The sequence below is a fragment of the Anas acuta genome, chromosome 1, assembly GCF_963932015.1.
Source record: "Anas acuta chromosome 1, bAnaAcu1.1, whole genome shotgun sequence".
NCBI classification, from domain to species: domain Eukaryota; kingdom Metazoa; phylum Chordata; class Aves; order Anseriformes; family Anatidae; genus Anas; species Anas acuta.
Genome location: NC_088979.1, coordinates 125,046,852 through 125,060,652, shown reverse-complemented (window position 1 = coordinate 125,060,652; position 13,801 = coordinate 125,046,852). Strand labels below are relative to the sequence as shown.

Genomic DNA, 13,801 nt, shown 5'->3' with positions numbered 1-13,801 from the left:
CATTAATGTACTGCTTCAAGACCGATTAGATTTAAGCTGTGCAATATGAGCAGATTTTCCCTGTAACAGTTCCCTACCCTCTGCATTTTCCTTCCTGATCAGCCACCCTCAGCTCAACCACAAAGTCAGGCATATTACAGAGCAAGAACAAACAGCACACATTCTCATTTTGGGGCATGAGTGGTACAATTCATCTTTGTTACCAAGCTTTGTTCTAAAATTTCATTCTAGAATCTCTCACTGTGCTGTGAACCCAGCAGCAAGTACCTTCTAGTAGCTACTTCCTTCTAGGACAATACCAGCAAGCATGTTTATGGACCGTCTTTCCAATGCAACAGCGCTGTTGGCATGGTCTGAGCCTTTTGTGCACATTTCTACACACGGTTTAGGTTTGTCCTCATTTGTCAACAACTGTGTGCCCTGCCCTTCCGAGCCTTTGATGCTCATGTTGTTAGCTATCCCATGTCTTCCTGAGCACATACTTGCCTGCCTCTTCACAGGGAGAAAGCTAACTGATGGGGTGTGGAAGAGCAGTGTCTGCATGCCCACAGCACTCAGTTCAGAGCGCAGAGAGGCCCAGCAGGGCTTCTTTTTCCTTCGGGATATCCTTAGGGATGCTTACATCCTCCAGAGTTTTCAATCAAGTCACCCCGAGCAGTGCTACAAGCACCATGTGTGCCTCACGTAGTGGTGACAGAGTAAAGCTTTGCGATCTGTCACAGTCAGGGCTGCTGACATGATCTGGTGATCCCTTCTGATCTCCGGCTCCATATCAGCAAGTCATGTGCCCTAGTGAGTGTGTTTATTATTATTTATCCCTTTGCTAGCAAATACCAACAGCACAGGCATTTTCACACTCGTTCTCTCTCACCAGGGAAGGATAAAAACACCACTAATGTGTCTTGTGAAGCTGCTTGAAAATGTGCAGAAGGAGATGGTCTGAGGGCAGTGGTTCTGGTCTTCATCTGTTCTCCTTTGCCTCTGTGTGTTTCTGGGTTGCAACAAGCCTCTTGTGCAACTTCCTGACAAGGAAACGATGAAAATTTGTCATCTCCATGTGCTGTGGGGAATACCCCAGCTATGGCTCTGTCTGCACATCACATTCGGTTCCGTGCAGACTGCCTGGCACTGAGGGAGCTGCCCTAGCTCCTCCTCCTGCAGGAGGGCTGTGCTTGTAGCCATACCAGTAACGTGGACGGACTCTTGGTGAAGAGCGATGCTGTGGCAGCGATAATGAACCAGCAAGAGAGAGTCAGTCCTGGGACTGCAGGTAACCATAAAGCCTTCCTTTCTGCCCTCCTCTAGGAGAAGGAGAAGGTGGGGGAAAATACGGGGCTGGGATATATCAAGGGCATGGTACCGTGGCTGGCTGTGTACCAGGAGAAAGACCCAGTGCCCATTCTCAGGGTAGAAACCATCTCTTCTGCGTGTCTGCTGCCAGACACCGAGCTGGACTGTCAGTCCTTTGAGTAAGTGACTACTCCTGTTGTGTAAAAGAGGCTGGGGGCCAGAGCCCAACTAAGAGTTGGGTAGCTGAGAGAAAGAAGCTCCAGAGAGAGGTGAGGAGGAAGGTTGGTATTTTTACCGTGCTGGGCGGCTAAACACCACCACTCTCTCACTCCCCCTTCTTAGAAGAGGAGGGGAAGAAGTAAAGCAAAGAACAAATCACCGGTTGAGATAAGGATAATATAATTAAAGAATAATAATAATAATAATAATAATAATAATAATAATAATAATAATAATAATAATAATAATAATAATAATAGAAAGATTCTTATGAACAAAACAATTTAAATAAAAGAAAAAAAAAGAAAAGGGGAAAAGGGAGGGGGAAAGGAAAAAAAGGGAGGAAAACAAACAAATAAAACTAATGAAGGCTATGTGGAAGTGTAGAGGAAAGAAATTACTCTCTACTTCCCACAAATGGGCGATGTTAGACCACGTCCTTGAAGCAGGGCTTCAAAGCACTTAGCCAGTGTTCGGGAGGAGGACCATCATTTTCACGAGAGCCCAGCCCTCCCCTCTTCTTCCTGTTTCCACCTTTTATTGCTGAGTGTGACATCAGATGGTATGGAATATCCCTTTGGTTGGTTTAGGTCAGCTGCCCTGGTGATGTTTCTCTTCCCACTTTTTTGCCCACCCCTAGGAGGGTTAGAGAGAGGCCCGATGCTGTGCCAGCACTGCTCAGCAGCAGACACAACACTGGTGTGATACCACTGCTGTTCCAGCTACAAGCGGAGAGCACAGCACTGTATGGGCTGCTGCAGGGAAAGTTAACATCCCAGCCAGACCCAGTACAGAGGGAGGTAGAGAAAGAGAATTCAGTGAAACACAGGGGTAAGGGAGGGCAACAAGGAAGGTGTGCAGGGGAGAAAAGAGGTGCGACGGGAGAAGAAAAGTAGTGCAGCTTGGGAAGAGCGCAACTATGGCTTTTGACATGAAGCAAGAGGGCAGTCCCCGTGTTGCCCTACGCTGCAGGTGTGACCCACTGCCAGTGACAGACAGCACGAGCAGGTTACAGCGCCTGCGGGACCTGCCAGGCCTTGGGACAGGGTTATCAGCAGGCTGTCAGGGCACGCAGCCCCTTGGATTATCCTGCCCCCCGACTCTGGGCCGGGGATTTCCACTCTTGCCTTGTGTTTTTCAGCCCCAGCAGAAGGGAGCAGCTGTTCCCGCCTGAGCCCCTGGGTCTTGCTCGTTTCTGCCCTTGCCGTCAAAACTGCCCTTATGACCGTCGGCCTCGGTGGGTGCCAGGGTCCCTTTACTTCTGCGGGGAGAAAGGGAATGGGGCCTGAAGTTGCCTGGTGTCAGGTGGACAAAGAAAACCCCAGCCTCTTTGCCAGCAGGCGACTGCCCTGCACCCAAACAGCCTGTTCTGCTGCCCCTTTCCCACGCTGCCTCTTAGCTGGGGAGCCGCGTCCCTTGCACAGTTAGCAGGTAGTGTCCTGGCAGGGCCTTCCCACAGCTCCTCTCACTTGCCCACCTGTGCAGATAAAGCCCGTCCTGGGTGAAACCCATCAGTTCCTGCCCTCCCACTGCAACAGGGCCGAGAAGTCTCCGTAGTGCCAGACGACATCTGAGCAGGTTCCCCAAGGGCTGGCTGTTGGCTCTCAGTTCTCCTGGCCGCATTTGTGGTGTCCCTCAGAGCTCCTCGTGACCCTGTTGCAGCTGAGGATTCAGCATGATCTCCCTGGACATCCTGCTACCAGGGCTGACCACGGTTGAGCAGAGTGAGGTGTAATTGCACCAAAAATGCTCCAGCTGCATCCCACCCACACCGCCTGGAAGAAACAGAAGGGAAATATGTTGCGTGTAGTGTCCTGGAGTATCGTTACTGCTCTGCGATAACTCTCCTGTGGTGTTCAGCTCCCTTGGGTGAGGCCTCAGCACTCAGCAGTTCTTCCCCTCCTTGGCATGGGTGAAAAGGGTGCTCTAAAGCTGCAGAACACAGGCAGATTAAGAGGGAATGCATATTGATATTCCACCTTTACTAGGATGATCTCACAACTTCTTTGACCTTTTCCCGACCTCATCCTCAAAGGAGTCTTAGCTGGGCTTTGTCAGCTGGGAAAATGAGCCTCAGCCAGCTGAGGTGAGGGGGGCTCATCTGATCGGTGTTTGCCCAAGGGAGGGAGTGACCCGTAGTGGGGAAAGCTGTCTGCTCTTTTCCTTCAGGATACAATTTTCAGAGCTTGTTGGTGTAACCGAGTCTCTGAGGGAGCTCTCAGCCAGAAGGTGGAGGGCAGGACAGCTTGCCCATGAGTGAGGATGAAAGGATGACAGTAGCGCCTTCCTTCTCTTTCCTCTCTTCCCAGTTGTTCTCTTTCACAGGAGCTGTGGCCAGTACAAGACTCTGCCTCAGAATGCTTCGGAGTGGCACTGCATCACCAGTGGATCTGCAAGCCAAAGTGAGTGCTGCTAAGGGCCTTGGGAGTGACACTGAGCACATCCCCCAAATTTATTCTGGTGTAAGCCAGCCTTTGAGTTTGGGAATGGGATTGTCAGCCAGAGCTGGATTGCCCTAGGGAAGGAAGATGGAGACGTGAGGAATGAAAATGCTGTGTTTTCAAGTCTGACTTAGGATGCTCTGAAAACACGTCCTGGGCCAGTGGAAGGGTGTGGGGTTCTCCATGTCCACCTTCTGATCACTCGTCCCATTCTCTGACCACATACAGCCCCTCAGCTCCAGTCCAGTTCACAAATCTAGCCAAAAGCACTTCATCCTTTTGTAAGGGATGGCTCAGACCTGCGCTCTCCAGTGCCAGGGTTTCTGTTTCTACAAGTGTATTGGTAAACATTGATCTAATATAGAAGAACACAGGTAAATTAATATTTTTTTTCTACTTCTTCCACTCCCTGGACTTTTCACTCTCTCGATTTGGTGCCAAGAAGGGAATCTGAGACAACTGCTTTGACCCTGATTAGATTTAAACTGTGTGAAATGAGCAGCTTTTCATTTCACAGAATCACAGAATTGTAGGGGTTGGGAGATACATGAAGAGAGCATTGGGTCAAACCCCCCTGCCAAAGCAGGTTCCCTAGAGCAGGTTGCCCAGGAAGGCATCCAGATGGGCCCTGAGTATCTCCGCAGTAAGGGACTCCACAGCCTCATGCATGGAAGCTGGGACCTTTTGAAGAGTGTGAGCCCTGAAGCCTGCATCTTCACTCTGCTGGGTGAGAATATGTGAGTGCAAGGGACATGGTGAAATATATACCTGTAGGTACTAGAAGAACTAAGCACCTGCCCAGGCAGAAGCATTGCAGGCAGGCAGGTTCGTTGCTTTTCATGTGGTTCTTGCAGCACAAGAATTCTTTGCTTCTGGTTTTGGTTCCTCTGTGGTCTTGCTTTGGACCACAGCCTCCTGGGCCTCTCCTCCCTTCCCTGTTCCTTTCATTTTTCTGGCCCCATATCAGCAGCAGCTGGTTACAGCATTTGGCAGTCACACCTTGATTGCATAGATTAGCACAGGGAGCCCCTGCAGAGCTCCTGTGTGGGGAACCCAAGAAGACAGTCCCTGTGAGGTCTGGGATTCAGGGCAAGCATCTTCAGCTCTGCTCAGTGTACCAGAGTGTCTTTGTTGGTTGACTAGACCGGAAGGACTTGTTTGTTGGACATGTTCCATATTGAGCTATATTCTGTGTGTGATAGAAACAGCTTACAGATAGAGGTATATAACCTGAAAAAAGATAACCTCGTGCTTAAGAGAATGTGCCCATTCTTTTCAATCCATCGTGTGACTTTCTGCGTGTATGGCAAATTTCCAGGAAAACTTGCACAGCTTGTGTAAGAAACTACCAGTGTTGGCAGTGAGGCTGCCAGACTAGTTTACTGTGTATGTTTGTTCCTGTGTATGAGATGAGAGCTAATCACTTGGACAATGCTTTTCTGATGTCATGTCCCCAGAGGAGTGCTGCCAGCTCCTTCCCATCTCACTTCCTCTGGAATGGTGAGGCAGAAAGTGCCTCTCCCCAGTGAGAGCTTGAATGGGCACGATAGAATAAAGGAAAAAGCTCTTCAAGCAGGGGCCCTGTGACAGCAATCTGTCAGGGTGTCAATGGTGCTGTTTGTGGAGCACAGAGGAGAGCATTTATGGCTGTCCAAAAGAAATGTGCAGTTCAAACCCCTTCCCTGATAGTTGGGGTTCTGCGCTGAGCTCACTGAGAAGAGGCACAGCGCATCTTGTCCAACACAGGCTCTTCTTCCCCTACAGAGGACAGCTGGAAGTGCTGTTCAGAGGGCTGGAGACCCTTTCAGGAAAGCTGCTATTACTTCTCAGATGATCAGATGCCCTGGGATGAGAGCCAGCAGAACTGCAGTGGGATGGGCTCCCAGCTGGTGGTGATCAATACAGAAGCAGAGCAGGTAAGTGCAGGGCTGGGAGAGGGCCAGAGCAGCCTGGAGACAGGAGTGCCAGGCCTGGAGGGGCCTCAGAGCCCCTCCTGGCTCCTGCAGTGGAGGGGGGATGTCCTTGCTGCATGCACTCAGCACTGGCTCCAGTCTGCCACCAGCTCCACCCCACTGGGACTCCTGCCACCTCCCTCTGTTCAGTCCTGAACCTCATGGATGTTGTACTCTGCCTGATTTCCAGGATTTCCTCTATAAGGAAATGGGAAGACAGATGAAATACCAACAACACAGCATCCATTTCTACATCGGTCTGAGGGCACAGAAGGTGGGCCAGTGGCGCTGGGCAGACCAGACTCCCTATAATGAAACAGCAGCGTGAGTATCCCATGACGGAGAGGGTTTGGTGTGGCTCCGGGTACTGCAAGAGGGTGGAAGAGATGTGAGGGTGTCTGATGAGCATGGGAGGGATATGCCATGGCTGTCTGTGAGAGGACCATGATGGAACAGGCAAGGGCTTTGTAGGATACCAGGTTCCCACCGATCCATCCATGCCGGTTAGTGGTTAGCGATAAATTATCTGTGACATGGCCATCGGTGCTGTAGGCAGAGAAGAAGCTGCATTTCCTGAGGAGAAATACATGAATTCATACAGGACAAGCCTTGCCTGACCTCCGTACTGCCCCACCACACACATGTGCAGGTGTAGGCACATGGTCTATGTTCCTGTAGGTGTGCAGGTGTAGGCACATGCTGGGCCAGTGCTGCCATGCTGCAGAAGCGATGGGGTGCTGGGAGACATCACCAGGGCTTGGCTTGCAGATGTTTCTTCTGGAAGAGACGCATCCACTGCTGGCTGTGAAGTGCCTGGGGTGAGCTGTGGTGAGCAGCTCTGCCCACCAGGACTGAACAGCTCCCTGCTGTGTTGGTTCTAGGAAGAAGTCAGGTTTGCATGTAAGACTGCTGCCAGTGGGATTAGCAGAGTGCGAGGAAGGGTATGACTTCTGTCCATCAAACTGCATCTGGAGTGTCTCCCCTCCAAGCCTTGTATTCCAGGAGTAGCCTTTTCCAGCAATGTGCTTGCAGGGTGCACAGGGGAGTAACATGTCTCTTTTTCTCTCAGGTTCTGGAGGCCTGGGGAGCCAAGTTATGACCCTAATGAGCTGTGCGTTGTAATCCACCACAAAACAGAAAATTTCCGGAACTGGAATGATGTCCCGTGCAGAATCCGTTCTTATCGGATTTGTGAAAATGCAGCAGTAACTCTATGATGGAGGAATCCTCATCCTGAGATTAGCAGCGAACTGGGAACAGCAGAGGGCTGTGTTGGGAGGGGTAGGAGAGCCTTGGAGCCTTTATCTTGCCTCTGCTGGGTGGGATGATGAGACTGGGAGTGATGTTGCTCTGCACCCAGCATCCCCTATGCATGTGTATTTCTCAAAGTACCCCTGAAGTGGAAACAATAAATGCTAGAAGAACTCTGCCTGTGCTTTCTCAGGCTGACCATCCCATCCCACAGTCGTTGACGACAGATTTGGCAATGGAAGCTCCAGGCAAGCATGGCAGGTGAAGGTCATGTCTGGGAAATGTGCCAGTACCTTTCTTTCAATGCCATTGCCTCCATGGGACTGACACAGGAGGCTTCGGGGTCATAAGAGCAGTTCCTGGGCTCTCTTGTCATCCTCTTCTCTCTGTGTGGGTTTGGCAGCTGCTGGCTGAAATGAGCTGGAGCTCTCCTTAAGGAAGAAGATGCAGGAATGCAAGAAGGATGCTCAGAGCTGCTGTTCCCTTTGTCTCCTTGAGAAGAGGTGTCTGCTCTTTGCTGGGTCATAGAGAGTCCTGTTCAGCATTGGTTTTGCTGAACAAATACTGATTTCCTGTAAAGCAGAAAATACAATATTACACCGATAAAAAAGGCTCAGCGCTCACTCCCCCTCCCTCTCTTTCCCTTTCCCTCTCTAAGCTGAGGTATTTTGCACATGCACGTGTTTCATACCAAGCATGTTGCTGTGCCAGCAAAGAGCCAGAGATGACTACTGCAGTAGAAGTTGCATACACCCAGTGAGTCTTAACGCCTCAGAGATAACATGTGTGTAACGGTCCTGTCACACACAGCCAGGGCTCTGGGAGAGAGCGGGCACAGGAAACCAGCTGTGGGGTTTTCATATGTTGCCCTGCTGAAGGTCTTACCTGAGAGAGAAACAGGAGTGTGTGCCAGGAGTCTAGCCTGCACATGGTTGACCAGGTATGAGGACATGGCCCCAGCAGCAAAATTATTAGGTCTTTTGGTCACCTTTCCCACCTCAGAGCTAATCCTGGACTCAACAGATGCAGCAGGCGTCCTGGGAGGCTGGCACCTCAGTGGGCCCTGTCAGGGCACACCTGCCCAGGCTGGACGATGCTGGAGAAGAGGCAGGGAGAGGCAGGGCGGTTGCTGCCCGTGAGGGCCCCTCCAGAACTGCAATGCATATTGCCTTCACTTCCACCGGAGTCTTGCTGCAGACCGTGTGCCCCTGTGGCTCCCATCCTTCTCCACCCCTTTCTGTTTCCTGGTCCCTATGCCCCCACCTCTGTTTGCCTCGGGAAGCATCACCTGCCTCGGTGCTCCCAAACAACCCGTGCCAGTTCCCCAGGCAGCGCCGATGTGCATCTCCTGGCTGTGTTGTTCTGTCCTACCTATAACGTGAGCCGTCCCTCTGTGTCCCAGTGCAGGGGAGAATTTGTACTGGAGAAAAGGTGGCTGACCAGGAGAGTTGGCTTCCTAAACCCATCCATGGGAGTCGTTGTGTGGGTGGTGGCAGAAGCTGCCGAATGCCATAGCCCAGCAGACACAAGGCAGCTGCATTGCCATGTCCCTAGGTCCAGGCTGTAGCGAGGCTGAGTGTGTACACCGAACAGGCACAGCTGCACACATTCACACAGCGTGTACGTATACAGGTACAAGTATGCATAGCATGCAGACAGACAGATGAGCACTGCTGAAAAGCACTTACACAATCAGCACCAGCAGCCTCATGCTACTGTCCTCTCTGGCTGCTCAGGGTGAAAGCTTGTTAGCTGAGAATATAAGCTTACATATACAGAGTATGGATCCCTCCAGGTGTAGGATATCCCGACCGAAAGCCCCGGGACAAACGGACACAACGACCAGCATTCTGTGCCATAAGCCAATTTATTACTGCGTGACATTATCTTATTTAGTGTCAAAGCATCCCACCCAGGAACCCAGGACCCCTCCCACTGTGCTCGCAGGCACCCCAGACCCCTCCTTTCGTGCACACAGGCACGACCCAGAATAATCCCACACCTCTCCCCTCTTTATGCGGTAACGTACCCTCTTTAACCCGTTACACTAAGCGTGATTTAATCATAATTACTTAGGGACGAGTATCCGTCCCAGGAGCAAGTGGTGACAATGGGAACCCTTCATGATTTTTGTTGAGAATGGTCAGCATGCTGCGATTCATTATACTGCTTCTAGCTATTTTTGCTTTAATACATGCATATACTAGCCCTATCACAATGAATACTGTTACTAGTAGCAATATTGTTTGTAAGAGCAATTTAAGCCATCCTTCTAGCTGAAAGCCTAACCCCTCGAGAGTTGCCCCCAGCCAATTCTGTTCTGCGTCACGCTGCTCTTTTTTTATTTTGTCTTCTACCTGGGCTCTTTGGGATATGTCACATTCTACATCGGCAGTTACATTCGGAATGTGTATACAACAATGGTCAACCTTATCTTTAAGGTATCCACAGACGCCCTGTTCCTTTAACAGAAGCATATTGAGGGCCAATCTATTCTGCAGGGTCATTCTTGTTGTGGCTTGTAACTGTATATTTAATTCCTTAAACCCCCTTTTGGTCACGTTGGCCAGTCTATGTACTTGCCCCATCAAATTGTATATCAGCTCCCTATTGTGGTAGGAGGCTATCGGGGCAAACGATTCTACCACCCATCCTATTTTTATCCCAGTGGACGGTTCCTGCCAGTCATCATCTTCTTCACTTACTTCTCTTTTTGTCCTTCTCTCTATGAGAGGAGATTTTTTCCAAAGCGGGCAAAGGGTGGGCAATCCTAAAGTTATTTCTTTTACTGGGCCATCCAAACTTAAATGAGTCGTCCAAGTTCCATCACTGGCGGCCCACACAAAATGTCCCATGCTTAGTGTAGTCGAAGATTTACAATTCACTAAGGTCTTTTCCCTACCAGTCTGGCTGGCTATATTCCGATTGGTGATACTCATGTTAACTTGTAGACCTCTGCATGCACATCCGGTGGCTAAGGCTATCTTTACCGGGAGCAGAGATATTGTTTCTAAAGTAGTGTCACAATTGAATATTTGTGTACAATTCCACCACGGGACCGCCTTTACCCTCTCCCGACTACTAGTTTCCCTCTGAGCCGTCTCATATAGTAAACTCTGGTCATCTCTGCGGGAGATAGACTTGTGGAGTAACTCCCTGCAGGGCCTCAAGGAGAGGTACCAGGGTGAGACACCCCAAATGGGGGTGGACCCCCTGCCCTGTCGCCGTCAGGCAGAGGGAGGGGATCTGGGAGTTGAGGAGGAATGGAGACAGGTCCCTGCTCGACATGGCAGGCGATGCCCTCCCCTTCCGGCCCCACCTTCCCAGGTGCCCTTACGAAACAGGTTTGAGGCCCTGGAGATTGAGAGACCATTACCTGAGGAAGAGGTAGAAAGTGTTCCCAGGAGGATGCCTAGGGCAAGGAGGTCGACTCCACGCCTCAGGACTGCCTCCACCAAGAAAGACAGGAGAGTGATTGTTGTGGGAGACTCTGTCCTTAGGGGAACAGAGGGTCCTATTTGTCGGCCTGACCCTACCCGTAGGGAAGTCTGCTGCCTCCCTGGGGCTAGGGTCAGGGACGTCGCCAAGAAAGTCAAGCGCCTGGTACGGCCCACTGACTACTACCCGCTACTGGTCTTTCAGGCTGGTAGCGATGAAGTAGCAACGAGAAGTCCGAAGGCAATCAAAAGAGACTTTAGGGATTTGGGGCGACTACTTAGAGGATCAGACACGCAGGTTGTGTTTGCCTCTGTCCTTCCGATAGGGGGGATCGAAGCAGAAAGTTGTGCTGTTCACATAAACTCATGGCTTCGAGACTGGTGTGACCGGCAGAACTTTGGGTTCTTTGATCACGGGAAGGTCTATGCTACACCGGGCCTGATGGCACCGGATGGGAAGGGCCTCTCTTGGAGAGGGGTAAGGATCTTTGGTCAGGAATTGGCAGGGCTGATAGATAGGGCTTTAAACTAGAGTCGAAGGGGGAAGGGGCTAAAACCAGGCACGCCGGTGAAGACCTAAGGGATGGTATGCTAGAATCAGAGGGGCTGTGTGCCAGTGAGGTCCTTCGGTTAGATCCACAAGGTGCTGAGTGTAAGGAGACGCACCTGATATGCTTCTACACGAACGCACGCAGTATGAGGAATAAAATGGATGAGCTAGAAGTCCTGGCCCAGTCCCGCAACTACGACATCATCGGCATAAGCGAAACCTGGTGGGATGAGTCCTGTGACTGGGGTGTTGCGATAGATGGTTACAGGCTCTTCAGGAGGGACAGGCAGGGTAGGCGAGGTGGTGGGGTGGCGATGTATGTGAAGCAGGGGCTGGACTGTGTGAAACTTCAGGTCGGCGATGGCAAAGTTGAGAGCCTCTGGGTAAGGATCAAGGGACGAACGAATAAAGGGGATGTCGTTGTGGGAGTCTATTACAGACCGCCTGGCCAGGACGATAGCGCCGATAAATTATTCTTTACAGAACTAAGAGAGGCCTTGAGATTAACTCCCCTTGTCCTTATGGGGGACTTCAACCTGCCATATGTTAACTGGGAGTGCCACACGGCTGACACAAGCAAGTCCAGGAGGTTCATGAAGCACCTAGATGATAACTTCTTGGTGCAGGTGCTAACGGAGCCAACTAGGAAAGGTGCCCTCCTAGACCTGTTGCTAGAAAACAGAGAGGGTCTGGTGGGAGATGTGGTGATTGGTGGCCACCTCGGTCATAGCGACCATGAAGTGGTTGAGTTCAAAATTTACGGTGACAGAAGGAAAAGTGCCACCAAAACCTCATCCCTAGATATGGGGAAAGCGGACTTCAGGCTGCTCAGGGAACTAGTCAGCAAGGTCCCCTGGGAAACTGCTCTTGAAGGCCTCGATGTCCACCAGTGCTGGTCATTCTTTAAGTGATGCCTCCTAGAAGCACAAGAACAGGCAGTTCCTAAATATCGCAAGTCAGGCAGGCGGGGTAGGAGGCCGGCGTGGCTGACCAGGAACATTCTGATGGAGATTAGGCGGAAACAGAGAGTGTTTCGCTACTGGAAGGAGGGCCGGGTGTCATGGAAAGAATACAGGGATGCTGTTCGTGTTTGTAGGGTGAAAATTCGTGTGGCTAAAGCACACCTAGAGTTGAAGCTGGCTGTGTCTGTGAGAGAAAATAAAAAGGGTTTTTTTTAGATATGTGAATGGAAAAAGGAGAACTAAAGAATACATAGGGCCGCTCCTTGATAGGGAAGGTTTCCTCACAGACAATGACATAGGCAAAGCAGAGACGCTTAACGCCTTCTTTGCCTCTGTCTTCGATGCCGATGATGGGCTTCGGGACCCAGGGTGCCCTGAGCTGGAGGACCGGGACGGTGGGGATGACAAACTCCCAACCGACCCTGAACGTGTGCGGGATTTGCTACTCCACCTGGATCCCTACAAGTCCATGGGTCCGGATGGGATTCATCCCCGGGTGCTGAAAGAGCTAGCGGACGTCATCGCGGAACCTCTCTCAATTATTTTTCAACGATCCTGGGAATCTGGAGAGGTCCCGGTAGACTGGAAGCTGGCAAATGTTGTGCCGATTTTCAAGAAGGGTCAGAAAGAAGACCCTAGCAATTACAGGCCTGTCAGTCTCACGTCAGTGCCTGGTAAAATCATGGAGAAGATGGTTCTCGAACTTATTGAGGCGCACCTGGGGGACAAAGCAGTCATTGGTCCCAGCCAGCATGGGTTTGTGAAGGGTAGGTCCTGCCTAACTAACCTGATTTCCTTTTATGATAAGATCACCCGTATGGTGGACCAAGGGAAACCAGCTGATGTGATTTTTTTGGACTTCAGCAAGGCTTTTGACACGGTTTCCCATAGGATCCTACTGGACAAAATGTCCAGCATACAGCTAAATAAAAACATCATACGATGGGTGAGCAATTGGCTAACGGGCAGGGCCCAAAGGGTTATGGTAAATGGGGCTGCGTCAGGCTGGCAGGCGGTCACCAGTGGGGTCCCTCAAGGCTCCATTTTAGGGCCGGTACTTTTCAATATTTTTATGAACGATCTGGATGTAGGAATAGAAGGTATTTTGAGCAAGTTTGCTGATGACACCAAACTTGGAGGAGTTGTGGACTCGAATGAGGGTGGAAAGGCCTTGCAGAGGGATCTGGATAGGTTGGAGAGCTGGGCGATCACCAACCGCATGAAGTTCAATAAGAACAGGTGCCGGGTCCTGCACCTGGGACGGGGAAACCCTGGCTGCACGTACAGACTGGGCGATGAGACGCTGGAGAGCAGCCTAGAAGAGAGGGATCTGGGGGTCGTGGTAGGCAGCAAGTTGAATATGAGCCAGCAGTGTGCCCTGGCAGCCAGGAGGGCCAACTGTGTCCTGGGGTGCATCAAGCACGGCATCGCTAGTAGGTCAAGGGTGGTGATTGTCCCGCTCTACTCTGCGCTGGTGCGGCCCCACCTCGAGTACTGTGTGCAGTTCTGGGCACCACAGTATAAAAAGGACATGAAACTGTTGGAGAGTGTCCAGAGGAGGGCTACGAAGATGGTGAAAGGCCTGGAGGGGAAGACGTACGAGGAACGGCTGAGGGCACTGGGCCTGTTCAGCCTGGAGAAGAGGAGGCTGAGGGGAGACCTCATCGCAGTCTATAACTTCCTCATAAGGGGGTGTCGA

At 51.1% G+C, this 13,801-nt stretch overlaps 1 protein-coding gene across 1 annotated transcript; it reads left to right on the top strand.

The window, feature by feature from the left end:
- The first annotated feature begins 1,103 nt into the window (after positions 1 to 1,103).
- Positions 1,104 to 7,331, top strand: LOC137865683 (C-type lectin domain family 6 member A-like). The gene is made up of 6 exons (XM_068700958.1): positions 1,104 to 1,270; positions 2,651 to 2,746; positions 3,819 to 3,911; positions 5,715 to 5,866; positions 6,093 to 6,226; positions 6,972 to 7,331. Exons 1-6 carry the CDS (start codon positions 1,234 to 1,236, stop codon positions 7,117 to 7,119), a joined length of 660 nt encoding a protein of 219 aa, XP_068557059.1. The 5' UTR covers positions 1,104 to 1,233; the 3' UTR covers positions 7,120 to 7,331.
- Positions 7,332 to 13,801: the final 6,470 nt, after the last annotated feature.